Source organism: Pan troglodytes, chromosome 19 (assembly GCF_028858775.2).
Source record: "Pan troglodytes isolate AG18354 chromosome 19, NHGRI_mPanTro3-v2.0_pri, whole genome shotgun sequence".
Taxonomy (NCBI): Eukaryota; Metazoa; Chordata; class Mammalia; order Primates; family Hominidae; genus Pan; species Pan troglodytes.
Window position 1 is genome coordinate 87,685,954 of NC_072417.2, and position 27,334 is coordinate 87,713,287.

General features: G+C 48.7%; 2 protein-coding genes across 8 annotated transcripts in view; one reads left to right on the forward strand and one right to left on the reverse strand.

Annotated features, from left to right (window-relative positions):
• Positions 1 to 27,334, forward strand: part of RAB37 (RAB37, member RAS oncogene family) — a 77,627-nt gene that overhangs the window by 22,189 nt on the left and 28,104 nt on the right. The window lies entirely within an intron of this gene.
• On the reverse strand, positions 1,027 to 19,840 carry CD300LF (CD300 molecule like family member f). Of its 6 annotated transcripts, none has more exons than XM_003315717.6 (7): positions 19,511 to 19,824; positions 11,168 to 11,506; positions 9,704 to 9,812; positions 5,058 to 5,170; positions 2,905 to 2,927; positions 2,435 to 2,569; positions 1,027 to 1,961 (listed from the first exon to the last, which is right to left on the reverse strand). In XM_003315717.6, the coding sequence occupies exons 1-7, from the start codon at positions 19,551 to 19,553 to the stop codon at positions 1,806 to 1,808; spliced, it is 918 nt and encodes a 305-aa protein (XP_003315765.1). In that variant the 5' UTR covers positions 19,554 to 19,824; the 3' UTR covers positions 1,027 to 1,805. The 6 variants fall into 6 exon arrangements, with proteins under 6 accessions (XP_003315765.1, XP_001134970.1, XP_054526021.1 ...); XM_001134970.7 differs by having other exon boundaries at positions 9,704 to 9,767; positions 19,511 to 19,777; XM_054670046.2 differs by lacking the exon at positions 19,511 to 19,824 and adding an exon at positions 11,894 to 12,888 and having other exon boundaries at positions 9,704 to 9,767.

Sequence of the window (27,334 nt, forward strand, 5' to 3'; positions counted from 1 at the left end):
ATGGAGCAGAGCCTTTGAGAGGGAGGGTGGATGGAGATGGGGGTGAAGGGGCAGCCAGCAGCCCATGGATCCCCTGAGAACTTGCAGGCTGGGAGATAAACCATCAGAAGGCTATAAGCAGGGAGTAATCAGGTCTGTGCTTGGAAAAGATCACTCTGTTTGCTGGGACGAGAATGGACTCCATGGCAGAGAATGAAAGAGGAAGACCAGGCAGGGAATGGTTGCTTGGACTAGCAATCATTGTGGGCTTGGTAACCACAGAGATGATGAGACGTGGTGGGGTTCAGGGTACTTTCTGGAAGGAAGGCTGTCAGATTGCTAAAATAAAGATAATAACTCTGGCTGGGTGTGGTGGCTCATACCTATAATCCCAGCACTTTGGGAGGTCGAGATAGGCAGATCACTTGAGGCCAGGAGTTCGAGACCAGCCTGGCCAACAAGGTAAAATCCCATCTCTACTAAAAACATGAAAATTAGCCAGGCACGGTGGCAGGCACCTGTAGTTTCAGCTACTTGGGAGACTGAGGCAAGAGAATTGCTTGAACCCGGGAAGCAGAGGTTGCAGTGAGCCGAGATCTCACCACTGCACTCCAGCCTGGGGAACAGAGTGAGACTCTTTCTCAAAAAAAAAAAAAAAAAAAAAAAAAAGATAGTCCAGCATCTGTAAATGAGCATGATCCCTGTGTGAGCAGCAGTCTATGTGTATACACACACACACACACATGCAGACACATGCACATACACACTATCCTCCTTATACAAACAGTGCAGACTCCAGGCTCTGGAGTCAAATGTGTTCAAATTCCAACTCATCTGCTTACTTGTCATTAAACTTGGTTCAAGTCACTGAACCTCTCCATCCCTAGGGTTCTCTGTCTGTAAAAAGGGGACAGTAATAGAAGTGCCTCAAGGTTGTCATGAGGATTAAATTAGTTACTACATGGGAAGCATCTAAGGAAGGGCAACTGCCACATACCGTATGAGTTTCCTGTTGCTGCTGTAACAAATTAGCACCAATTTCGTGGCTTATTAAAAACAACCCAAATTTATTCTCCTGCAATTCTGGAGGCCAGGAGCTCAAGATCAGTTTCAATGGGCTCAAGTCAAGGCGTGGGCAGGGCTGGTTTATTTTGGAGGCTCCAGGCAGGGGAATCCATTCCTTTCCCTTTCTGGCATCTGAAGGCTGCGGCATTCGTGGCCCCTGCTCACGTCACACCCACGTCCACTTCCATCATCACTTTGTCTCTACCTCTTTGACCTTCTGGCCTCTTTCTTATGAGGACCCTTGTGGTGATATTTTGGGCCCACCTGAATCAGCAAGAATAACCTCTCTATCTCAAAGTCCTTAACTTACATACATCTGCACTGTCCCTTTCTGCCACAGAAGGTAACAGTCACAGGTTCTGAGGATTAGGACACAGATATCTTTGGGGGCCATTATTCAGCCCATAACATGTGGTAGGCAATAAATAAAGGTTCATTGTATTATGATAATGGTACTTCATGATAATAATGATAACATTTTTCTCATTATCATCTTCATCATTCCCATGAAAGCCCCAGAGCATATCCCTAGCCCCCTCCTCAACTATGTAGGAGAGGAGGGGATGTTTAGAAAACCCCAACTCCTAGAAGCCCCCTGAGACTTGGCCCCAAGCCCAACCCAGAGCTAGGGGCAATGCTGGCTGATCAGGCAGAGGCACCAGTCCCCGGGTTGGTCCTGATGAGGGGAGCAGGAGACAGACGGTCGATGAGGCAGGAGTGTGCTCACAGCCTGGGGTCCAAGAAGGAGCCTGGAGTGCAGGCTAAGGCCTGCTGATGGTGCTGTATTCCATGGGCTCCTCAGGGCCCCTGCCCGGGAGGTGGCTACTGAGGTGGCCCATGTTGCAGTAGGTCGGTTCCTGATCCTCAGCACCCAAGGTCAGAGATGCATAGGAAATGTCCTCCTTCGGCAAGGGAGCCTGCAGCAAAGGCGGGCTCCAGGTCAGAGAGGACGGCAGGAAGTGACGGTCACGGGGCAGAGGAGCCCTCGGAGGAGGATAGTGGGGGTGGACCATTCAGGGCTTCTAATCCCACTCAAGCCCTCCAGCTTCCCCCCTCACTCTGCCAAGCACCCTGAGCTTCAACCACAACAGAACAGATTCTCCCCCAACCCTGCACCAGTGCAGCACATTTCCTGTGGAATCCCAAGTCACTCAGCCTGTCTGGGACTGTGCTGCCCAGCGTGGGGACTGTGTTTGCCAGTCCCTGTGTCCCCAGGGCTGAGACTCGCCTGGGGGAGCTCCTAGGCGAGTCCTGCAGTGACTATGGCTTTGCCCCACACCTGCCTCCTCTATGCCCACATGAGCAGGAGAAAGCCCACCCTCCAACGGGGTGCAACAGCAGGCCTGTGTCCCCCTGCCCCAGCCTCACAGCACCCCCATGGAGGACGCACCATGGTGACATATTCCACTTCCACCTGGTCAACCTGGGCAGAGGAAAGCTTCGTGGTAGCCTTTCGCGGGGAGGTTCCGGCCAGCTGCAGGGTCAGGTCTGCATAGCAGAGGTCGCCCTCCAGGGGCTGCAGTACCTGGGACAGGGAACACAGGCTGGGGAGTCACAAGATCTGTCTGTGGACACAGGTTCCTTTTCCACGGTGGGACGGGACGAGAGCCTCTCCACTTCCCCAGGTGCCCCTCTCCCATTTCCCTCCGTGTCCTCCACTTCTCAGGCTCCTGTACCCCTCAGCCCTTGTCCCCCTGGCTGTTTCCAGGCCCTCAGCCCCCAGGCCCTGCAGGGGGCCATGAGGACAGGATACTTTGGCACAGGACTTCTCTGATATTTTGGACCTTCTGAGAGATGGAAAATGAGGAAGGGGAAAGAAGCTGCCTGGTCTCTCTGGTCCGACCTTGGGGGCTATCTTACCTGCTCTGGGGACATCCCGGCTGCTAAAAGACAAACAACAATTCAGAATTAGAAAGCCCATTCCCCAGACTCACAAGAACCCCCAGGTCTAGGGAAGAGAAATATGGAAGAAAAGAGGTGAATTGGGTCCAGGCTCAGAGACAGGGACCTGGTTCTAATTCTGATTCCTCAGATGACCCAGTCTGTGACATTGGTCATGTCACCTCTCTGACCTTTCACTTCTCCACCTGAAAAAGAGGGACACCCCAGCCCCCTGCTCCCCACATCATAGAACTGTGCATTCAGCTGATCGGGTGGCCCTGCCAGCCATCGGCTCCCTTGGGAGTAAGTTTGCTTCTGCAGAATCCCAACTCAGCCTGGAATTCCACCGTGTCTCTCTACCTGATTCATCCTTCAGGGGTCAATTCAAAGTCATGCCTGCCTTCTGCAGCTACCCAGGCTGTCTAATCCCCCTCCCGGGCCCCCGGGGGGCACTTGCTTTATGTCTGTCTCATCATCTTCGTCCTACTGAATTCTAGTTAGTCCTCAGGTGGGCTGTAAGCTGCAGGGTGGCTGGGCCTGTCCCTTCCTTACAACCTGGGTGCTTGGCTGTGCTGGGCAGGTGGTGCTCCATCAGTAAAAGTTGTCTGCAGAGACAGGAATGCACCAAGCTGCCCCCCAACCCCGAGTAGAATGTGCAAGCTGGGTCGGCACAGTAGGGACCGATTTTGTTTGGTTTGGTTTTGTTTGGTATTGTTTTGAGATGGAGTTTCTCTCTTGTCGCCCATGCCGGAGGGCAATGGCACGATCTTGGCTCACTGCAACCTCCACCTTCTGGGTTCAAGCGATTCTCCTGCCTCAGCCTCCTGAGTAGCTGGAACTACAGATGTGTGCCACCACATCCAGCTAATTTTTTTGCATTTTTAGTAGAGAAGGGGTTTCACCATGTTGGCCAGGCTGGTCTCGAACTCCTGACCTCAAGTGATCCTCCCGCCTCAACCTCCCTAAGTGCTGAGATTATAGGCATGAGCCATGACACCCAGCGACTGGATTGGATTGTTTTTCCACTGGGACTGATTTTCAGGTGGTTGCTGGTCCCTGTCTTCTTTCTCCCCTCCCCAGCCACCAGCCCCACATCCCTGCTGTAGGGACAACAAAGAAATGGGGGGTTTTCCCCTGGTTTCAAAAGTCTAGATGCTGGAGAACACAGAAAGCACTTAGATCTTAGGCCGTGGGCAATACATTTGGGAGAAAAAGTGGTCAATAAGAGTCAGGCTCTAATTTTGAAAAAGCATCACAGAAAACAAACTAACAGAGAGTCAGGCTCCCCTCTTCCCAGGCGAAAGATTTCCCAGGCTGTGGGGAGGGAGAAGTGTTGGAGGGAACCCTGTGAGAGCTAGGACCCAGCTGTTCTAGAAGAGAAAGAGGTACAATTGTGTGAGAATGTGGAAGTGAAGCCACATTCTCACACAACTGGGGTTTTGTTGAGGCCAGGCCTCATGATGTGTGAGTGTAGACTCCTGCGCCAAGAGGCTCCTCCCTGAAGAGCTAGTTCACAAAGGGCAAGTAGGTCAGCCTGGGAAAGTCCAGTGGGCAGGGGAGGGACAGAAGGAAAGGCCATTCCAATTTCCTGATCAGACTTGGAGGGCTGTGTGTGTGTGTGTGTGCATGCTTGTGTAATGTGATGAGTGCACATGCACTGTGGGATCCATGCAGTGTGTGTGCCCGTGATCGCGCGTGTGTGTGTGCGTCCACTGGTGTGTTTGTGTCTGTTTCTCCCTCCCCATTCCATGTCAGCTCAGTACCTCCTTGACAACCACATAGACCCAACTCTAGCGTCTAGTCTAGACACCTCAGACTGGACCACCCACCTAAGACCATTGCCACCTATGCCACCAAGAGTCAATCCAGGAAAGAGAGAGGGAGGTGGATCAGAGAGAAGAGAAGGGGAAGGACGGAGGTGCAGGGCAGGCGGCGAATGCCAAAACCTCCTGGGGCTCCCCTGCAAGCTCCAGGGTGCCCCCCGGTCCCCTGGCACTGCCAGCTGCCGAGTGCCTTTGGGACTGTGCCATTTCCAGATTGTGTGGGTAATCCCTTGGACCAGATAGCTCCCAGATGCCACATCCCCAGCCACCTGGCCCAGTCTCAGCCCAGCCTCACCCAGGTCCTCTCACCTTTCTGCTGGCGCTTCATCATCCTCCAAGCCAAGAGTGAGGCGGCCACCGAAAGCAGCAGCAATATGGTGAAGATGAGGGGCAGGAGGACACTGAGCTTCAGGAGCTTGTGCCTAGAAACAATGGCAAGTGTCCCCTGCATCCCAGGCTCACCACCTGCCTCTCAGCCCAATCCCACCCAGCCAGCAGCAGGGGAGGGCCACACACCTGATGAGCTGCAGGTCTGTAGTTTGCAGCCTGGGAACCCTCACTCCTGGGGATCCTCAAAGATGGGTTTACAATGAGTACAGATAGACACAAAGAAGGGAACGGAACAAGAGACACCAGGGCCTACTTGAGGATGGAGGGTAGGAGGAAGCAAAGAATCAAAAAACTACAAACTACCTATTGGATACTATACCTATTACCTGGGTGACAAAATAATCTGTACACAAAACCCCAGTGACATGCAATTTACCGATATAACAAACCTGTACATGTACCCCTGAAGCTAAAATAAAAGTTTTTAAAATTTAAGAATTTTAACAAAAGATAGTTGTTTTTGGTTTTCTTTGTTTTTCATTTTTTTGACACAGAGTCTTGCTCTGTCACCCAGGCTGGAGTACAGTGGCACAATCTCGGCTCACTGCAACCTCCACCTCCCAGGTTCAAGAGATTCTCCTGCCTCAGCCTCCCAAGTAGCGGGGATTACAGGCACCCACCACCACACCTAGCTAATTTTTGTATTTTTAGTAGAGACAGGATTTTGCCATGTAAACCAGGCTGGTCTCGAACTCCTAACCTCATGATCCGCCCACCTCAGCCTCCCAAAGTGCTGGGATTACAGGCATGAGCCACAGCGCCCGGCCTTAACAAAAGATAGTTTTTAAAAGGAGAAAAGGGTTCCCTGAGGTGGTTTTAATGTGTCTAGAAGCCTAACAGAAACTGTAGGGCAGCGGACTCCTAAAACACCTCCTGCCTCTACACCTGCCCTCTCTACTGGGTTGAATAGCGTCCTCTTCCCCTCGAATTCACATCCACTCAGACCCGTGAATGTGACCTATTTGTGGATGTAATCAAGTTAAGATGAGGTCATAGTTGATTAGCATGGGCCCTGATCCAGCGACTGGTGTCCTTACAAGAGGGAAATTTGGACACATAAACACACACAGGAAGAAGACCATGAGACGACAGAGACAGGGATCAGAGTGATGCCGCCACAAGACTGGGAACACAAAGGATCGCAGGCGCCCACCAGCAGCTGGAACAGAGGCATGAGACAGACTCTCCCTTTGAGCCCCCAGGGTGGAAACAGCCCTGGTGACACCTTGATTTCCAATTCCTGGCCTCCTTAGCTGTGAGAGAACGTATTTCTTTTGCTTTGAGCCACTCGTAACGGCGGCCACAGGACACTGACAGGCCCTACTGTAGTGGCTCATTGCCACAGCAGCCGGGGGGCCTGTGAACCAAACGTCGAAGCACACCCCTCTCTTTCTCAAAATTCTGCAACAGGCCAGGCACAGTGGCTCATACCTGTAATCCCAGCAACTTGGGAGGCTGAAGTAGGCAGGTCACTTGAGGTCAGGAGTTCAAGACCAGCCTGACCAACATGGTGAAACTCCGTCTCTACCAAAAAATACAAAAATTAGCCGGGTGGGGTGGCGTGTGTCTGTAGTCCCAGCTACTTGGGAAGCTGAGGTGGGAGAATTGCTTGAACCCAGGAGGCGGAGGTTGCAGTGAGCTGAGATCGCGCCACTGCACTCCAGCCTGGTCGACAGAGCAAGACCCTGTCTCAATAAATAAATAAACAAACAAACAAACAAAATAAAATAAATAAATAAATAAATCCCGTAACAGCCCCATTTCAGCCCATGAAAATGGCCAGGGCTGACAATGGCCTCCACTCCTGCCTACGACTCACCCCTGCCTGCTTCACTCCAGCCTCACTTCCTGCTGCTCCTCAAATATTCCAGGCACATCCCCACATTATGGACCTTATTCCAGTTGCATTTTTCTCCAGGAACATGCTCCCTCCAGAGCTCTGTGTGGCTCACTTTCTCACCTCTTCCAGTCTTTGCTCAAGAATCACTCGACCGGGCGCGGTGGCTCACACCTGTAATCCCAGCACTTTGGGAGGCCGAGGCAGGCTGATCACATGAGGTCAGGAGTTCGAGACCAGCCTGGCCAACATGGCAAAACCTCATCTCTACTAAAAATACAAAATATTAGCCGGGTGTGGTGGTGCATTCCTGTAATCCTGGCTACTCCCAGCTGCTTGGGAGGCTGAGGCAGGAGAATCGCTTGAACCCGGGAGGCATAGGTTGCAGTGAGCCAAGATCCTGCCACTGCACTCCAGCATGGGTGACAGAGCAACACTCCGTCTCAAAACAAACAAACAACAAAAAAAACTGTTGTGGGCTGGGCTGGATTGTACACCACCACCCCCCACCCCAATCCATATGTTGAAGTCCCACCCTCTAGTATCTCAGAATGTGATTGTATTTGAAGATAGGATCTTTAAAGAGGTGATTGAGGTTAAGTGAGGTCACTGGGGCAGGCCCTAATCCATTATGACTGGTGTCATTAGAAGAGATCAGGACACAGACACACGCAGAGGAACGACCACGTGAACACATAGGAAAAAGATAGCCATCTACAAGCTGAGAGGACTCAGAAGAAACCAACCTTGTGGACCCCTTGATCTCAGACTTTTAGCCTCCAGAATTGTGAGAAAATAAATTTTTGTGATTTAAGCCCCAATTCTGAGGTATTTTGTTAGGGGCAACCCAAGCAAACTAATATAAGGATTATCTCCTTCATCACTGGATGTGCAGAAATTTGAGAAAGAAATTCATCAGTCAATTAATTCTGTCAACCCTATTTGGTTACACTAATTAGCTCTAGATTGTAAGTACCTCGAGGGCAGGCATTTTGATTATTTGGTCCATTCTCGTACCCTTTTTAATTCCCTTAAACAGTGACAGGCTAGAGTGAGTGCTCAAGAGTTATGTGTTAAATAAATGAGTGAACAAACCATCTCATGCTAATCAAAGGCCCTAATCGGGCACTTACATAAGGCTTCGATTCATAAAGTAATAAATAAATAAATAACCTTAACTATTACTTATTCAAAGCAGTTTGGTAGAAAATAAACTTTCAAATCAGAGTGTATCCTGTATTGATTTGCTTAGGAAAAAGAAAAATAGGGACAAAGCAAGGTGGCTTATGCTTTTAATCACAGCACTTTGGGAGGCTGAGGTGGGCAAATCACTTGAGGACAGGAGTTGGAGACCAGCTTGGCCAACATAACAAAACCCCATCGCTACTAAAAATTGGCCGGGCATGGTGGCTTACACCTGTAGTCTCAGCTACTCGAGAAGCTGAGGTATGAGAATCACATGAACCCGGGAGGTGGAAGTTGCAGTGAGCTGAGATCATACTACTGCACTCCAACCTGGGCAACAGAGTGAGAATCCGTCAAAAAAAAAAAAAAAAACAATTAGCTGGGCGTGGTGGTGGGCGACTGTAGTTCCCCCAGCTACTCAGGAGACTGAGGCATGAGAATTGCTTGAACATGAGAGGCAGAGGTTGCAGTGAGCCAAGATGGCACCATGCACTCAAGTCTGAGCTACAGAGCAAGACTCTGTCTAAAAATAAAAAAAAGAAAACTTTAAAAAGTTTAATTTAAAAAAAAAAAAACAGAAGGCAAATGGGAGACGGGGAGTAGAAGGGTCTCAGGTGGTTAGAATACCGGGGACCTCCCATAGGGATTTTGTGGCAAGGTCCCAGCAAAAGGAGAACTTGGCACTTGGCAGACCTAAAAACAAAGTCAAGAGGGCCAAGGAGAGTGAAAGGAGGAAATTAAAGGGGACATTCCTCTTCTAGAAAGCCCAGCTGACTGCAGATGGTTGGGCAGGGCACTAAGAGGCATGACCTGAGCTATGGTGTAGAGCCCAGAGACTTCCATCCAAGCTCCAGCACCACCCTTCACTGAGGAAGGGACTGAGGCTCAGTTTCTTCTTCTGTAAAATGGGAACATTTGTATCTGCCCATTCTTCCACATGGGGTGGTTATAGGAAAGGTCAAAGAAAACAAAATAATGCACAGGAAAGCCTTTTGTGAGCTGTCAGGTGCTCTAGAGATGTGAGAAACTATTGGCATCACTGTTCTTGCCATAATAGTAATCAGAGGAAAATTAAGGGAAACGGGACTTCCCCAAGCCCTCCTTTCCTTGTCCTCCCAGAAGTTGGACCAAGAGTCATCCCTGCGGCTCCATGACCCCACACCCACACTCACATGAGCCACACCGTCCTCACTGACTGCCAACTCATCGGTCTCCCACACTGAGCTCCACGGGGACAGTCCATGTCTGTGTCCCCAGAGCTCAGCACGGTGCAGCCATGTAGAAGTTATTATAACACAGTAAAAGTGGGGCGAATGAATGAATGAACCTACAAACAGCACTGAGCTGCAGAATGAAGGATCTGTGGAGACTGAAAGGACACCGTGTGGCCTGACAGCAAGTGGGAAGGGCTCCAGCTTCCTCATCCTCACTAAGGAGCGTGCAGTTCCCAGACAAAGCTCAGGCTGGAAACTGGGACTTCGAAGAGTTCTCCACTGGAGGAGTTTGGGCCAAGTAGGCCACAGTGGAACCAGAGCTGGCTTACCTGTTGTCCAAGTGGTGGCCGGTCAGAGTTGGGGAGCTGCTAGTTTCTTCTTGGGTGACTGGTGCTGTAAACGTAGTGGAGGTAGGCGTGGTGGGGGCAGGAGTCGGAGCTGTAGTTGATGCTTGGTGTATAAACCAGATCACAGACGCACCTGCCCATGAGCCCACCCGCAGCCCTGCACACAGCTCTGAGCCTGGGCGGAGGTCTGGACTGCTACTATGGGAAGGGGCTGCAGCCTGGACCACTCATGTCTCCCTGGTCTCTAGGAGACTCCAGAGCCTCATAGGCAGGTGGGGCTGGGCAGGGTCCAGGGAGGGTGCTGAGCTGGCCCTGGGAGGACGCTGAGCTGGCCCTGGGAGGGTTAGAGGGGGCTGGGAAGAGCCTAAGGGCAGCTGGAGACCAGCTGAACTTGAGAAACCCGCTGCTTATGACAGTGCCTTGGTCAATCTCCACCCCCAGCCCTATTTATCCAGCAACAACAGAAGCAGAGTGGGAACTTGCACAGTGACCCTAGATCTGTGACATCAAAGGTCAGGACCAGCCCTGAATGAAATCATCATATTCAGGAGAACTTTGACTTTGGGCAAGTTACAAAACTTCAATGATGGGGATGCCCCCTTCTCAGGGGTATTGTGAGGACCCATTGAGAAAATGCATGTTCAGCACTTTGCAAACTAGAACATGCCCCAGAGGCTCCGGGTGCAACCTGGGGCCCCAAGGACTGTGGTGCTCCTTCCATGCCACAAGGGCCCTCGAGCCGTCCTGCTCATCTTCTGAGGGACAGCAGAACAAGCCCGACAAATAAACCCATGCAAACCGAGGCACTGGGACCCCTGAGCTAACACTCCCAGGAGTGTCTGCATTCTAGAAGGACACAGGAAGAAATATCATTAAGTCCACACACACAAATGGCTCATGGTGGGATGTCAGGGACCAGGAATGCAGCCGTTTGACTGTGAAGACCTTTCTGGACTTGGGAATTAGACCCCAGCACCCCAACTATGCTGAGCCTCTTTTTCCCCCAGGTTAGATATGGAATGGGAGGTGGGAACAGCAGCTACGAAGCCCCAGCCCAGAACTCCACCAAAAGCAGGACACACCTGGGCACCAGAGGTCTCCAAAAAGCAATGGCAAGGACTGGGGTCTCTGGGTACCATGGGAAGGCATCCCTTTGACCCTTGGGCTGAAACTGGGACCATCACCTTGTCCTCAGGCACTGAGCTGTGCAGAGGTAAAAAATGTGCCTAGAAAGGCTTAATCCCGTCGTGTAGGGAGCCCTGGGAGCCATGGGGGCATTGAAGAGAGGCCCTGCTCCCCCAGTCCCAGGTGGTCAGTCAGCATTCTATGAGACTCGGGACTCAAGTGATAGATCACTCAGTGACAATTAAATCACTTGAGTAGGACCTCAGAGACCAGGACAGAGCAGGCCCTGAGAGACACACACATATATACGCTCCCTCTTACCTGGGTCAATGGTCACTTGAACTGTGACCCCAAGGTCATTTCCAGTTTTCTCAATTCCACACCAGTAAGTGTCAGCATCAGTTTTCATGAGATCCTCCATGGTCACAGTGAACGTGCGGTTTTTCTGATTGTCCTTGATGGACACCCGGTCCCTCTTCACCTCCTGCTCTGATCCAGTGGTTTTAACAAGGATCTTGCAGTCATACCAAATAGCTCCTCGACACCACCACTTCAAGTAGGTCTCCCAGCCTGATCTGTAAACACACTGCACGGTCAAGGAGCCCCGCTCCAAGCCATTCACTGTTGTTGGACCGGTGATTTGAGTGGCAATGGAGTAGCCTGGAAAACACAAATTCATGTGCTGTCACCTCCCACCCCAAGGGCAGGGCCACAGCTTTCTGTTTAGGGAATAGCTCCCAAATCCAAGTTTCACAGGTTAAATAACCGTCAAGGAAGAAATACACCTTCCGCATACAAAACTTTTGTCCTTCGGCTTTCCACTGGGTCAAAGCCACCAGGAAAATCACTGAAGAGCACAACAACGGATCCCCCCAAAAATAAAAATATTGGCATAAGCAATAATAACTTCCTGCAGTTCACCCCTCTCTCCACCCTACGGCCAAGGTAATCTGTATATTTCAAGGAATGTCCTTTTGCAGCCATCTTTGTGTTAGTCCAGTGTGGTGGGGAGGAAATACCAGGAGACCCATTTCCACAGGGTCTTACCTTGACTCTTAGCACTGATGACCCTCATGAGGTCGAGCTGAGGCAGCCACATCAGATGGCTGTGGAGAGGCTGTCCTGGTGGTCCTAATGATTTCTAGTGGTTCTGGAATAAACCACCCTGGATGAATGCCTTTGAAGTTGATCAAAACAGCAACGGCAACTGGTCTCCATGTGCTATAGGATCCATACAACACAGATCCCACTTTCTTTAATGAATTGCTTTGACCTCTTTGTCAAATTGCAAATTTATGGATTTCCCATTCTGTTCCATTGATCTATATGTCCACCTTTCTGCCAATCCTACATTCTTCTGATTACTATCACCTTGTAGAAAAGCAGGTATTATAGACAGTAAGGCAGTATTTACTTTTTTTTTCTTTTTCTCTTTTTTTTCTTTAGAGACAGGCTCTCACTCTGTCGCCCAGGCTGGAACACAGTGGCACAATCACGGCTCAATCATGGCTCACTGAAGCCTTCACCTCCCAGGCTTAATTGATCCTCCCACTTCAGCCTCCCGAGTAGCTGGGACTACAGGCACATGACTCCATGCCTGGCTAATTTTTGTAGTTTTAGTAGAAACAGGATTTTGCCATGTTGTCCAGGCTGGTCTCGAACTCCTGGGCTCAAGCGATCCACCCACCTCAGCCTCACAAAGTGTTGGGATTACAGGCGGGCCCCACAACACCTGGCCTGTATTTTCTTAAAATACATGTTTTCCTTCAAAATCATGTCCTTTGCAGCAACATGGATGTGGCTGGAGGCCATTATCCTAAGTGAATTAACGCAGAAACAGAAAACCAAATACCGCATGTTCTCACTTATAAGTGGGAGCTAAACAATGGTTACACATGGACATAAAGATGGCAACAACAGGCAGAGGAGGGAAAGGGGCAAGAACAAAACAGAGGAGGGAAAGGGGCAAGCACTGAAAAAACTACCAATTGGGTACCATGTTCACTATCTGGGTGACAGGTTTGATTGAGGCTGAAACCTCAGCATCACGCAATATATCCATGTAACAAACCTCCACAGGTACCCACTGACTCTAAAAATAAAAAACATTTTAAAGGAAAAAAATATATACATATATCCCAAAGTGCTGGGATTATAGGTGTGAGCCACTGCGCCCGGCCTTTTTTTTTTTTTAAAGTAAAGAAATATTTCCCTGTATCCGGAATCTTTCAAAGGTAAGAATATGAGAGAAAGAACAAAAAGAACATATATATATAAATTCCCAACCTGAGGTTGGGAGTTCGAGATCAGCCTGACCAACATGGAGAAACGCCGTCTCTACTAAACATAGAAAAATCAGCCTGGCATGATGGCACATGCCTGTAATCCCAGCTACTCGAGAGGCTGAGGCAAGAGAATCGCTTGAACCCGGGAGGCAGAGGTTGCAATGAGCCAAGATGGCGCCATAGCACTCCAGCCTGGGCAAGAAGAGCAAAACTCCATCTCAAAAACAAAACAAAACAAAACAAAAACCAGCAGTTCAAGCACAACAACAAACGGCGCGGACAGAGGGCCTCAGTGTCAGAGAGACCCTGGGAAGGGGTGAGGACCACAGCAGCCTGGATTGGAGAGCAGGGGATCCATGCGAAGGCACAGCCCTCCTTGCACTCCAGCCCGGGTCCTGGGGAAAGAAGCGGGCCCTGTGACAAGAACACACAATGGGGAAAGGACAGCCTCTTCAATAAACAGTGCTGGGAAAACTCGACATCCACGTCCAGAAGAATGAAGCCGGACCTTTATCTCACAACATATACAAAAATCAACTCACAATAGAGAAGATGTAAATGTAAGACCCGAAACTTAAATCTCTCAGAAGAAAACCTAATGGAAAAGCTCCACAACATTGGTCTTGGCGATGATGTCTTGGAGAGGATGCCAAAAGCACGGGCAACAAAAGCAAAACTAGACAAATGGGATTCACAAAACCAAAGAGATTCTGCACAGCAAAGGAAACAACCAAGAGAATGAAGCGACAACCTACAGAGTGAGAGAAAATATTTGCAAACCATACATCTGACAAAGAGCTGATATCCAAAATACATAAGGAACTCAAACAAATCAGTAACAAGAAAACAAATAATCTAATTAAAAACTGGGCAAGGAATCTGACCAGATATTTCTCAAAAGAGGAGCTATAAATGGGCAACAGATCTATTTTTAAATGCTCAACATCTCTGATCACCAGAAAAATGCAAATTAAAACCAAAAGAGGGTCAGGCACAGTATTCACACCTGTAATTCCAGCACTTTGGGAGGCCACAGTGGGTGGATCATCTGAAGTCAGGAGTTTGAGACCAGCCTAGGCAACATGGTGAAATCTTGTCTCTACTAAAAATACAAAAATTAACCAGGTGTGGTGGAGTGCACCTGTAATCCCAGCTACTTGGGAGGCTGAGGTGGGAGAATCGTCTGAACCTGGGAGGCGGAGGTTGCAGTGAGCCAAGATCGTGCCACTGCATTCCAGCCTGGGCAACAGAGTGAGATTCCATCTCTGAAAAAAAAAAAAAAAATTAAAAGTGGTATATGACTGTATATCCTGCACATATTAAAAAGTTAATAAACCATGAATAAGATAAAAGGATATAATAATAAAAGGATATTTAAACAATGTTATGCCAATGAATTTACAATTTGAGATGGAATAAACAAATTCCTAGAAAAAAATTATACAGGCCAGGCACTGTGAGAGGCCGAGGCAGGTGGATCATCTGAAGTCAGGAGTTCAAGACCAGCCTGGCCAACATGGTGAAACCCCATCTCTACTAAAAATACAAAAATTAGCCTGGCGTGGTGGCACACACCTGTAGCCCCAGCCACTTGGGAGACTGAGACAGGAGAATCGCTTGAACCCAGGAGGTGGAAGTTTCAGTGAGCTGAGATCACACCACTGCACTCCAGCCTGAACAACAGAACGAGACTCCATCTCAAAAAAAAAAAAAAAGAAAAAGAAAGAAAAGAAAAAAATACAATATGCTAAAATCAGCACAAAATAAATAGAAAACCTGAATCATTCCACAGCTATTATATTTAAATAAATCAAATCCCTTGTTTAAAACTTACGCCAAAATAAAACTCCAGACCTATACAGCTTCAATGGAAATATTTACCAAACATGTAAAGAAGAAATCATGTCTATTTTATAGATAATTTTCCAGAGCATAGAAAAAGAAGATGAAATCCCAAATCCATTTCACGAGATTAACATAATCTTGATGCCAAAACCTGACAAGGGCAAAGCAAGAAAGTATTGTAGGCAAATATCACTCATTAACATAAATGCAAAAACCTGAAACAAAAGATCAGCATACGGAATCTGGTGATACATAAACAGGATAAAACATTATCACCAAGTTGGGTTTATGCCAAACACCCAAAATGGTTTTTAACATTAAAAAATCAATAAGGAGGCTGGACGCGGTGGCTTACACCGGTAATCCCAGCATTTTGGGAGGCCAAGGCGGGCGGATCAGGAGGTGAGGAGATCGAGACCATCCTGGCTAACACGGTGAAACCCTGTCTCTACTAAAAATACAAAAAATTAGCCAGGCGTGGTGGCGGGCGCCTGTAGTCCCGGCTACTCAGAGGCTGAGGGAGGAGAATGGCGTGAACCTGGGAGGCGGAGCTTGCAGTGAGCCGAGATCGCGCCACTGCACTCCAGCCTGGGCGACAGAGCAAGACTCCGTCTCAAAAAAACAAAAGGAAAATCAATAAGGAGGCCAGGCACGGTGGTTTACACCTGCAATCCCAGCACTTTGGGAGTCCGAGGCAGGCGGATCACGAGGCCAAGAGATCGAGACAATCCTGGCCAACATGGTGAAACCCCGTCTCTACTAAAAATTCAAAAAATTAGCTGGGCGTGGTGGCGGGCACCTGTAGTCCCAGCTGCTTGGGAGGCTGAGGCAGGAGAATCGCTTAAACCCAGGAGGCGGAGGTTGCAGTGAGCCAAGATCACACCACTGCACTCCAGCCTGGAGACAGAGCAAGACTGACTCAAAAAAAAAGAAAAAAGAAAAAAAGAAAATCAATAAGGGTAATATGCCATATTAACAGAGTCAAGGAGAAAAATCTTGTGATCATCTTAGGTGCAGAGAGAAGTACCTGATAGGAATCAACACTCATTCATGATTTTTTAAAAACTCTTAGCAAACTAAGAGAACTGCCTTTATCTGATAAAGATTGTCTATCAAAAACCTCAGCAAGCACCACACTTAGTGCGAGACATTCATATGTACTTTATAATAATTTGTTAACATGGACGTTGAAGTTTTATGCACTTTTTTGTACATTTTATTTTCCACAATTAAAAAGACTTTTAGGACACCATAAACCAAGAGCCAAATTATTCTTTTTTTTTGAGATGGAGTCTTGCTTGGTCACCTGTCACCCAGGCCGGAGTGCACTGGTACGAACGTGGGTCACTGCAGCCTCAAGTCCTGGGCTCAAGTGATCCTTTTGCTGTAACCTCTTATGTAGCTGGGACGACAGGACCACAGGCATGCACCACCATACCAGGCTAATATTTTTTTTTCTTTTTTTTTTTTTTTTTTTTTTTTGGAGAGACAAGGTCTCACTTTGTTGCCCAAGCTGGTCTCAAACTCCTGGGCTCAACCGATCTGCCTGCCTTAGCCTCACAAAGTGCTGGGATTACAGGCTTGAGCCATCATGCACCACCAGCCAAATTATTCTTAACAGTGAAATACTATAGGCATTCCTATTGAAATCATAAACAAAACATGAATTCCCAATATATATAATAACATGATTCTGGAAGTTCTTTTTTGTTTGTTTGTTTTTTTGAGATGGAGTCAGGCTCTGTCGCCCAGGCTGGAGTGCAGTGGCTCAATCTCGGCTCACTGCAAGTTCCGCCTCCTGGGTTCACGCCATTCTCCTGCCTCAGCCTCCTGAGTAGCTGGGACTACAGGCGCCCACCACCATGCCCGGCTAATTTTTTGTACTTTTGGTAGAGATGGGGTTTCACTGTAGCCAGGATGGTCTCGATCTCCTGACCTTGTGATCCGCCTGCCTTGGCCTCCCAAAGTGCTGGGATTACAGGCATGAGCCACTGTGCCCAGCCTGGAAATTCTAATCAATATAGGAAGATAAGGAAAAACATAAAATGTATAATTATCAAAAGGGAAATAAGTTAGAGAAAATTTTTTAATTTTAAATGAAAAAGTATTTTAATTCATAATTGAATTTAATAGAGTGGCTAAATAATAAACATGTAAAAATCAATGGCTTTTCTATAAACTGCTAATAAATAGTTGGAAAGTAAAGTAGAAAAGTGCTCATTTACATTAGCATAAAAGTGTATTAAATTCATAGGAATAACTTTAACAGAAACAATAAAGACTTATGGAAAAAAAGCACAGTGAGGCTGGGCGCGGTGGCTCACGCCTGTAATCCCAACACTTTGGGAGGCCAAGGCGGGTGGATCACTTGAGGTCAGGAGTTCGAGACCAGCCTGACCAACATGGTAAAACCCCATCTCTACTAAAAACACACACAAAAAATAGCCAGGCATGGTGGCACACCTGTAATCCCAGCTACTTGGGAGGCTAAGGCAGAAGAATCACTTGAATCTGGGAGGTGGAGGTTGCAGTGAGCCAAGATCGCGCCACCGCACTCCAGCCTGGGTGACAGAGCGAGACTCTGTCTCAAAAAAAAAAAAAAAAATCTGTTCCTTGCCAGGCATGGTGGCTCATGCCTTTAATCCCAGCAACTCAGAAGGCCAAGGCAGGAGGATCACTTGAGCCCAGGAGTTGAGGCTGCAGTGAGCTATGATCATGCCACCACACTCCAGCCTAGGCAGCAGACTGAGACCCCAACTCAAAAAAAATAAAAAACCTTCCTTTCTCACAGAAAACGAACTTCCGATGGGTATTTTTTTTCTTGGGTGTTTTAAAATGATAAATTATTTAGAAGAGGGAAACAGGGTAAGCACACTTGCTGCTTGTGGGTGGAAGTTCTGCAGGAGAGGCTGGCAAGAGCTGATGCACGAAGATTCACAGTGGTATCCGGGCTCCATGTTGGCGCCCATAGCTGTGCCTGCTGACTTTTCTGCCCACTTCAGACAGAGGTCCCAAACCACTCCCACTCCCAACACGACTCTCACATCTGCTCACTACCAAATTCTCTCATTTCCAGATGTCAGAAAAAAAGCAGCCATACCTGTCCTGGTCTCACTGTGCCAATGCATTTCGTAACATCTCACCCAAAGTCTGCCTTCTCCACTTACATGCTGAAACTCGGGGCCAAGTGTCCATGAGCCACTCCCTGCCCTTCCTGTACCAGCCTAGCAGTCCTGGACAAGTCACTTTCTTCCCCAAGACCTTTTCTCCAATCTGTCCCACCAGGATCTTCTGAAGCAAGAGGCAAAGCCGTGCTGACCTCCCTCTTCCTCAGATGTGCCCAGTCCAAGCTCATTCCTACACAAGAGCCCTCGTATCTACTGTTCCCTGTGCCTGGAAAGCTGGTCCCGATCCTGTGTCTGATCCTTTTCTTAGGTCTCGGCTCGGACAGGCATCTGGGACCCTCTTCAGGGGGGTTGTTTCAGCCCACCTGACTTACAGCATCCCCCTACCTGGGTCCCACTGTAACATAGCATCTTGTTCTGTTTTCCTCACAGTACTTATCACTTCTCACTTCTTGAAATTATTTTTTTGTTTTCTTTTTTTTTCTTTTCTCTTTTCTTTTTTTTTTTGAAACAGAGTCTCGCTCTGTCACCCACGCTGGAAGGCAGTAGCGTGATTACAGGTCACTGCAGCCTCCAACTCCTGGGCTCAAGTGATCCTCATGCCTCAGCCTCCAGCCTCCCAAGTAGCTGGGACCATAGGCACATGCCACCATACCTGGCTAATTTTTGTACTTTTTGTAGAGACAGGGTTTCCACATGTTACCCAAGCTGGTCTCGAATCCCTGAGCTCAAGCAATCAGCCTCCCAAAGTGCTGGGATTACAGGAATAAGCCTCCTTCCCTGGCCTCCCTTCATTTTTAACCAAAATTGTATGCACCAACTTAAGGTGTCTCCTGCCCTCTGGCTCTGCCCACATCTCAGTCCCTCCTTTCCTCTACGTCCCTGCCAGGCTTATCTCCTCTTGACCTTTCCGGTCCCTCAGCAACTTCTACTATTTCCTTCTGCCCCAAATGCCTAGAACCACCACTCCCTCTCTGCCCAGCAAACTCCCTCTTCCCTCCTTTCAGAGCCCTCCAGCCTCACCTCTTCCCTGACACCTGCCCTTGCTCAGAACACCTCCACGCAGGTGACAGATCACCCAGTCCAGGATCAGGCAGTCGCCTGCTCTCCTGAGCAGCCCGTGTTCCTCCTCTGCTTTTCCCTGGCCGGCGGGGCCTACAGTCTGTCCATTTCACATGATCAGCCGCTGGGGGTCAGGAATTCTGCCTTGCAGTGGCTTCATTATGAAGGCCATGCCCTGTATTCCTGCCTTGGCAACGGAAATGCTAGGTGAATGGTGGGTATGTGGATGAAACGCACAAGGCTCACGCCATTAAGGACACCTTCTGGCCGGGTCCCTTCTTCCCTCTCTCAGCCACCTCCTCCTGCTTGCTAAGCTTCCCCAAGAAGACAGACCCAGGCCCGCTCACCTGAGAGCCAGAAGAGGAGCAGGTAGAGTGTCAGCAGGGGCATCTTCTCTTCAGACAGGTCCCCGTTCCCCTCAGTGGAGCCTGACAGCAGGAACAAACTACTGACTGCGCTCCATCTCCCAGCCTTCTGCTGGCACTCACTCTCGCCCTTGAACTTCCTCCTTCAGTCACTTCCCATGGGTGAAAGAGACTGAAAGAGGAAGGAGGTGGTTGGTCAGGCACGGTGGCTCAGGCCTGTAATCCCAGCACTTTGGGAGGCCAAGGCGGGCAGATCACGAGATCAGGAGTTCAAGATCAGCCTGGCCAACATAGTGAAACCCCGTCTCTACTAGAAATACAAAAATTAGCCAGGTGTGGTGGTGCACACCTGTAGTCCCAGCTACTCAGGAGGCTGAGACAGAAGAATCGCTTGAACCTAGGAGGCGGAGGTTGTAGTGAGCCGAGATCGCGCCACTTGCACTCCAGCCTGGGTGACAGAACAAGACTCTGTCTCAAACAAAAACAAAAAAAAAAAAGAGGAAGGAGGTGGAAAGGGTGAAATTTCGAGGCAGTTGACAATGCAAGGGGTCACAGGAATCATCAGCTTCTGAGAAGTACCTCTCTGTACACAGCCACCGTGGGTTCTCTAAAAAGAGAACTTCGTGGCTCCTCTGTCATGTGGAAACCTGCAGACAGACCCGCTGGGTCTGGCCAGCCCTTATCCAATCCTCCAAACCTGGTGGGTTGGCTGGGGGCAGGGGCACGCGGCTCCACCAGAGGGGTCCTGGAGAGCCACGGCTGATAGACACGATGTCCTAAACCTGGAGCTTCAGGTGTAGCCAGATGCTTGGGAGCCCAGAAGGCCAGAAGTTCAAGAGGACTGAGGGGCACTTGGGGCCAAAGTCAGAAAGCCAGAGGAGAGATTCCAGACCAAAGGTTGGAAGGCAGCTATGAGGAGATTGGGTATCCAACCCCAGACTACAAGGCCAGGTATGGTGGCTCACACCTGTAATCTCAGCACTTTAGGAGGCTGAGGCAGGAAGATCACTTGAGGCCAGGAGTTCAAGACCAGCCTGGGCAACATGGCAAGGCTTCATCTCCACAAAAAAAAAAAAAAAAAAAAAAAAAAAGTCAGGCATGGTGGCTCATGCCTGTAATCCCAACACTTTGGGAGGCCAAGGTAGGCAGATGACTCCAGGTCAGGAGTTAGAGACCGGCCTGGCCAAAATGGCGAAACCCCATCTCTACTAAAAAATACAAAAATTAGCTGGGCGTGGTAGCATGCACCTGTAATCCCAGTGACTCGGGAGGCCGAGGTAGGAGAATCACTTGAACCCAGGAGGCAGAGGTTGCAGTGAACCCAGATCGCACCACTGCACTCCAACCTAGGAAACAGAGCAAGACTCTGTCTCAAAAATAATAATAATAATAATAATAATAATTAGTTCTGCAGAGTCACGCACGCCTGTAGTCCAAGCAATCTGGGAAGCTAAGGCCTGAGGATTACTTGAGCCCAAGAGGTCGAAACTGCAGTGAGCTATGATTGAGCCACTGTTCACTGTACTCCAGCCTGGGCAACAGAGCAGACGCTGTCTCTTTAAACACACACACACACACACGCGCACGCACGCACGCACACACAGAGAGGTTCAGAGAGAAGGGAGATGCAAGCAGGGAACTACTGGCCCAGTGACAAGGGGCGCTTTGTCCTGAGAACACGAAGGAAGCTCCTACTGCTGTACCCCAGCCCACCAGGTGAGATCCCAGGGATACCTACATCTGGAATCTTCCAGAAACCTGTCCATTGTACCAAGGGGTCTACCTGAGGAAACCAGTTCATTGCTCAGGACTATTACCCCCTCGCTCCACCCCTCACCTTATAACTATTTGTTGAAGGAAGGAAGGAAGAAAGGAAGGACGAGTTTTGCCCCTCACTCTCCTCCTTCTGACAATCATGTCCATCCCCCATCTCTCCTTTCCCATCAAGACCCCAGCAAGTCCCTAGGGTCGGGACTGGGGATATAAAAGGATTAGGAAGGGCCAGACTCAGTGGCTCACACTGGTAATCCCAGCACTTTGGGAGGCCAAGGCAGGTGGATCACCTGAGGTCAGGAGTTCGAGATCAGCCTGGCCAACATGGCGAAACACCGTCTCTACTAAAAATACAAAACTTAGCCGGGTGTGGTCGTGGGTACTTATAATCCCAGCTACTCAGGAGGCTGAAGCAGGAGAATCACTTGAACACAGGAGGTGGAGATTGCAGTGAGCTGAGATCCCGCCATTGCACTACGGCCTGGGCAACAAGAGTGAAACTCCATCTCAAAATAAATAAATAAATAAAAATAAATAAAAGGATTAGACCTTTCTCACCTTCTGCACCTGGAGCCACTTTTGCCATGTGTCACATACACCCTGTGACATCTTGACAAGGGAGTGAGTCTCAAAGAGGGACGCAACCCCTTCACACCCTAATCAGGAATGAGTGGGTGTGCAGAGGGTTATTTGCACAGAAAACCACAGCAGCTGATAAGCCATGGCTTTTCCAGGACGTGGCCAGAGATGGCTTCTCGCTTTACATATCTGCAGACCATAAAGTAGGTCAAGAATCCGGGGTGAGGGCTTGGCCAGCCCTTTGGTCCCTGCTGCATGTCAATAGGTCCTCTGCCCAGGGCACTATGCAGATACACAGAGAGCAACCAGCCCTCTGCAGTAGGGAAGCCATTGGCTTCCAGGAAAAAGGACCAGGAATGGGAGCTGCCCTGAAAAACAAGGGGCAGATGCATCGAGGGTCGTGGGGTAAGCTTTCCTCTCTTGGGCATGAGCAACAAGGAGGGAACAGCACTGTCTGTTAGAACTGCCTGTGGCCAGACCCTCTGATCGTGGACTCTCCCAGACCTGGCCTCCCCAAGAAGGATTCCCCTTTGAAACAAGAACAGAGAATTCAGGCTGGGCATGGAGGCTTACGCCTGTGATCTCAACTCTTTGGGAGGACGAGGCAGGCGGATCACCTGAGGTCAGGAGTTCAGGACCAGCCTGGCCAACATGTTGAAACCCCATCTCTACTAAAAAATACGAAAAATTAGCCGGGCATGGTGGTGGATGTCTGTAATTCTAGCTACTAAGGAGGCTGAGGCAAGAGAATTGCTTGAACCCGGGAGGCAGAGGTTGCAGTGAGCTGAGGTCACAGCACTGCACTCCTCCAGCCTGGGTGACTGAGCAAGACACTGTCTCAAAAAGAAAAAGCAGAGAATTCGCCAAATGGTTCTGAGTAGCTGCCCCTCTAACCAAGTGCCTATGGGGAATACAGGGGAATCGGCTCTTCTGCAGGCCTTGCGTCCTCAAAAACTCATTTGAGCCTGTAATCCTGGTTTGGCCATTGACCTATACACAAGCCAGTTATCTCCCTGGGCTTCCCTGTCCCCATATGTGAAAGTAGGGATTAGACAGGTCATCTGAGATTCTCCCTGCTCTAAAGCACCTATGTATGTATGTATGTGTGTGTGCATGTATGTACGTGAATGGTTGAGCCTGTCATTCTGCCCTGGCCTTGTGTGCTCTGCTAGGGGACTCTGTCTAGCACCTAAGAACCAGTCTCTGTTTTTATAAATCATAACTCTTCTCAGAAACCATTCCTGAGCCCTGTTAGTTCCCCTCACTTCCAATTGCACTTTATCTTTCCCAACCACTTGTGCTATGTTTCATATTTTCCATCATTATTACATAGAATCCTCACTATAAATCTAGAGGAAAGGTGATGCGGTTCTCATTTTTCAAAGAAATTGAGACGCAGAGAGCAAGTGACGTGTCCAAGGTCACATAGCTAGTAAGTGGCAGAGCCAAGATTCAAACCCAGGCCTGGTTCATATAAGCCATGCTGCCTTGTGTCAGGTTCAGGGAGGGGGCAGAGAAAGAGAGAGAGAGAGAGAGAAAAAACAGCCCTTAGATCCTGTTCAGTGCTGACAACGAAGAATTGATAAAGCAGAGAATCCCGGAGCTGGTTGTCACCAGGGCGTCCACTCCAAGGTTGTTTTTTAAACAAATTTCCTGGCCGGGTGCCGTGGCTCACGCCTGTAATCCCAGCACATTGGGAGGGCAAGGCAGGCGGATCACCTGAGGTCAGGAGTTCAAGACCAGCCTGACCAACATGGTGAAACCCTGTCTACTAAAAATACAAAAAATTAGCTCGGCATGGTGATAGGTACCTCTGGTCACAGCTGCTCAGGAGGCTGAGGCAGGAGAATCATTTGAACCTGGGAGGCAGAGGTTGCAGTGAGCTGAGATCGCACCATTGCATTCCAGCCTGGGCAACAAGAGCGAAACTCTGTCTCAAAAATAAAATAAAATGAAATAAAACAAATTTCAGAATGAAAGAATGTTTTATCATGCACTGAAAACTGACTTAGTAAAGCAGGTAACTGATACCACCAGCCTTGAACATTTTCCAGATCTCATGCCCCTCTTCTGCAGTGTATGGAATGGGAATCTGGGCCTTACCCAAGTTCTTGTCCAGGAATTCAGGCACAGGAAAGCTTATTTCTGAGAAAAATAGGCGTCTCCAAAGGGTGAGTCTGAAAGTTTGTGTTTCTCGAATTTCATACGTTGAAACTTAACCCTCAACGTGATAGCATTACGAGGTTGAGCCTTTGGAGAGTAACTAGGTCAGGAGAGTAACTAGGTCTCCTGAATGGGATTAGTGCCCTTATAAGAAAGGCCCCAGAGGGCTGGGTGCGGTGGCTCATGCCTGTAACCCCAGCACTTAGGGAGGCCGAGGCAGGCGGATCACCTGAGGTCGGGAGTTCAAGACCAGCCTAACCAACATAGAGAAACCCCGTCTCTACTGAAAATACAAAATTAGCCAGGTGTGGTGCATGCCTGTAATCCCAGCTACTCAGGAGGCTGAGGCAGACGAATTGCTTGAACCTGGGAGGCAGAGGTTGTGGTGAGCCAAGATCGTACCATTGCACTCCAGCCTGGGCAGCAAGAGCGAAACTCCATCTAAAAAAAAAAAAAACAGAAAAGAAAAAGAAAGGCCCCAGAGAGCTGCCTTGCCCCTTCTACCATGTGAGGACACAGCAAGAAGGAGTCCTCCCTGAGGAGTGGGTCCTCACCAGACCCTGAGCCTACCAGTGCCTTGACCTTGGACTTTCCAGGCTCCAAAACTGTGAGAAATACATTTCTGTTTATAATCCACACAATCAGCAGGGCATAGTGGCCCACACCTGTAATCCCAGCACTTTGGGAGGCCAAGGCAGGCAGATCCCTTGAGATCAGGAGCTCCAGACCAGCCTGGCCAACATGGTGAAACTCCGTCTCTACCAAAAGATACAACAATTAGCTGGGCATGGTGGCACGACCCTGTAGTCCCAGCTACTTCGGAGGCTGAGGCAGGGGAATCACCTGAGCCCAGGAGGCGGAGGTTGCAGTGAGCCAAGATCGTGCCATTGCACTCCAGCCTAGGTGACAGAGTGAGACACTGTCTCCAAAACATCATATCTATCATACATCATATCATATCATATCATATCATATCATATCATATCATATCCACCCAGTCTATGGTATTTTGTTATAGCAGCCGGGACTAAGATAGTGGGTTAGAGAAAACAAAAGGGCTCTTTGATTTTCAGAATAGAGCGCCTGTCATCTTTGCTGCCTGCTCCTTGACAAAGTGGAAGAGCTGCAATTGAGGCTCCCCCTGCCTAGAAAATTTGATCTTTTTTTTAAGCACCTATTAATTGGCTAGATGTATTTGGAAAAAAAACAAGCGTTTGTTCAGCAACAGGTAGGCTAAACTTGGGCATCCCCTTAGCTTTCATCAGATTCCCCGATGCAATGCACCTCCTCAACACACACACAGACTTTTTCCCACTACAAAAGTAATGTGTGTTTGTTAGAGAAAAACAGTGAAATACAGATGAACACAAAGAATGCATCTTAAGTCACTCCGAATCCTGCCACACAGAAATAACTGCTGTTAAATATATGTGTGTGTATCTATTACCAATCTTTTGTTCTTCTGTAGAAAAGCAATTTATTTCAGGTTTAATGAAGGATCACTCATGTATGAGTTTGCTTTACCAACTGGACTACTACCTTTATTAGGGCATTTTAATACAGGAAAAATATAAAAAGTATGGCAGTGGAGGGTGTTGATAATGGGGAAGGTTATACATCTGTGGGGGAAAAGAGTCTGTGGAAAAATCCCTGTATCTTCTGCCCAGTGTTAATGTGAACCTAGAAATTCTCTAAAAATTAAATCCTATTTTATAAAAAAGAGAGACATGGCCGAAAATACCAGCTCTGAAATACCTCCAGTTAATACTTTCTTTAAAAAGGTAAAATGCAGGCCAAGTTTGGTGGCTCACACCTGTAATCTCAGCACTTTGGGAGGCCAAGATGGGTGGATTACTTGAGCCCAGGAGTTCGAGACCAGCCTGGGAAACATGGTGAAACCCCAACTCTGCAAAAAATACAAAAAAATTAGCTGGGCACAGTGGCATGTGCCTGTAGTCCCAGTTACTTGGGAGGCTGAAGTGGGAGGATCACCCGAGCCCAGAGAGGTCGAGGCTGCAGTGACTCGTCACCATGAGCCACAGCACTCCAGCCTGGGCAACACAGCAAGAACTCATCTCAAAAAAATAAATAAATAAAATAAAATAATTTGCTCACAATTACCTTTCTTTTTCTTTTCCTTTTTTTTCTTTTGAGATGGGTTCTCACTGTGTCACCAAGGCTAGAGTGCAGTGGTGCAATTATAGCTCATTGCAGCTGTAATTCTGGAAAATCTCCTGGACTCAAGTAATCCTCCTGCCTCAGCCTCCCCAATAGCTGGGAATACAGGCATGCACCACCAAGCCCAGCTTATTGTTTTATTTATTGTAGAATATGGTCTTCCTATGTTTTCAGGCTGGTCTCGAACTCCTGGGCTCAAGTGATCCTCCTGCCTTTGGCCTCCCCAAGCACTGGAATTACAAGTGTGAGCCACTGTACCTGGCCAAGCAAATTATTTAAATAAATTTTTTAAAACATAGAAAAAGATTAAATGAAAAGTAAAAGTCTTATCTCCATTTCCCACCTACCAGCCCCAGAACCTCAAAGGCAATCCTCTTGGCCTCTATTGCCTCCCTGAGAAAAGTTAATCATACTCCAGCAGATAAACCTAAGTAACATATACACATTCATCATACTATATACATCACTCTGCCCCCTGCTTCTTTTGCTTAATAATGAACTTTCTCCCAAACAGTGAGACAGGAGAGTTCCTTTGACCCTTTTGCGGGTAGGAACTGGAGGGCACCAGCTCTGGGTCCAGTCGGCCACTTAGGCACCAGCAGGGACGAACTTTACTTGCTCGAACCCACTGGGTTCAGCCCCTCGTGAGAGGGAGCACACAGGCAAGTGGGTGCTAGGGCTGGGACGAATACTTTTGGGCTCTGGCCCCACGGCAGCATGAAGGGGTGTTACAATTAAGGTTCTTTGAGGCCAGGCATGGTGGCTCACGCCTGTAATCCCAGCACTTTGGGAGGCTGAGGTGGGTGGATCACCTGAGGCCAGGAGTTCAAGACCAACCTGGCCAACATGGCGAAACCCCATCTCTACTGAAAAAAAAAACACAAAATTTGGCAGGGTGTGGTGGTGGGTGCCTATAATCCCAGCTACTTGGGAGGCTGAGGCAGGAGAATTGCTTGAACCCAGGAGGTGGAGGTTACAGTGAGCCAAGATCCCACCATTACACTCCAGCCTGTGTGACAGAGTGAGCCTCTGTCTCAAAAAAATAAAAGAAAAGAAAAACACAATTAATGCTCTTTTAGCAGTTGCCATCCACAGATGGCTAAGTGTTAACCA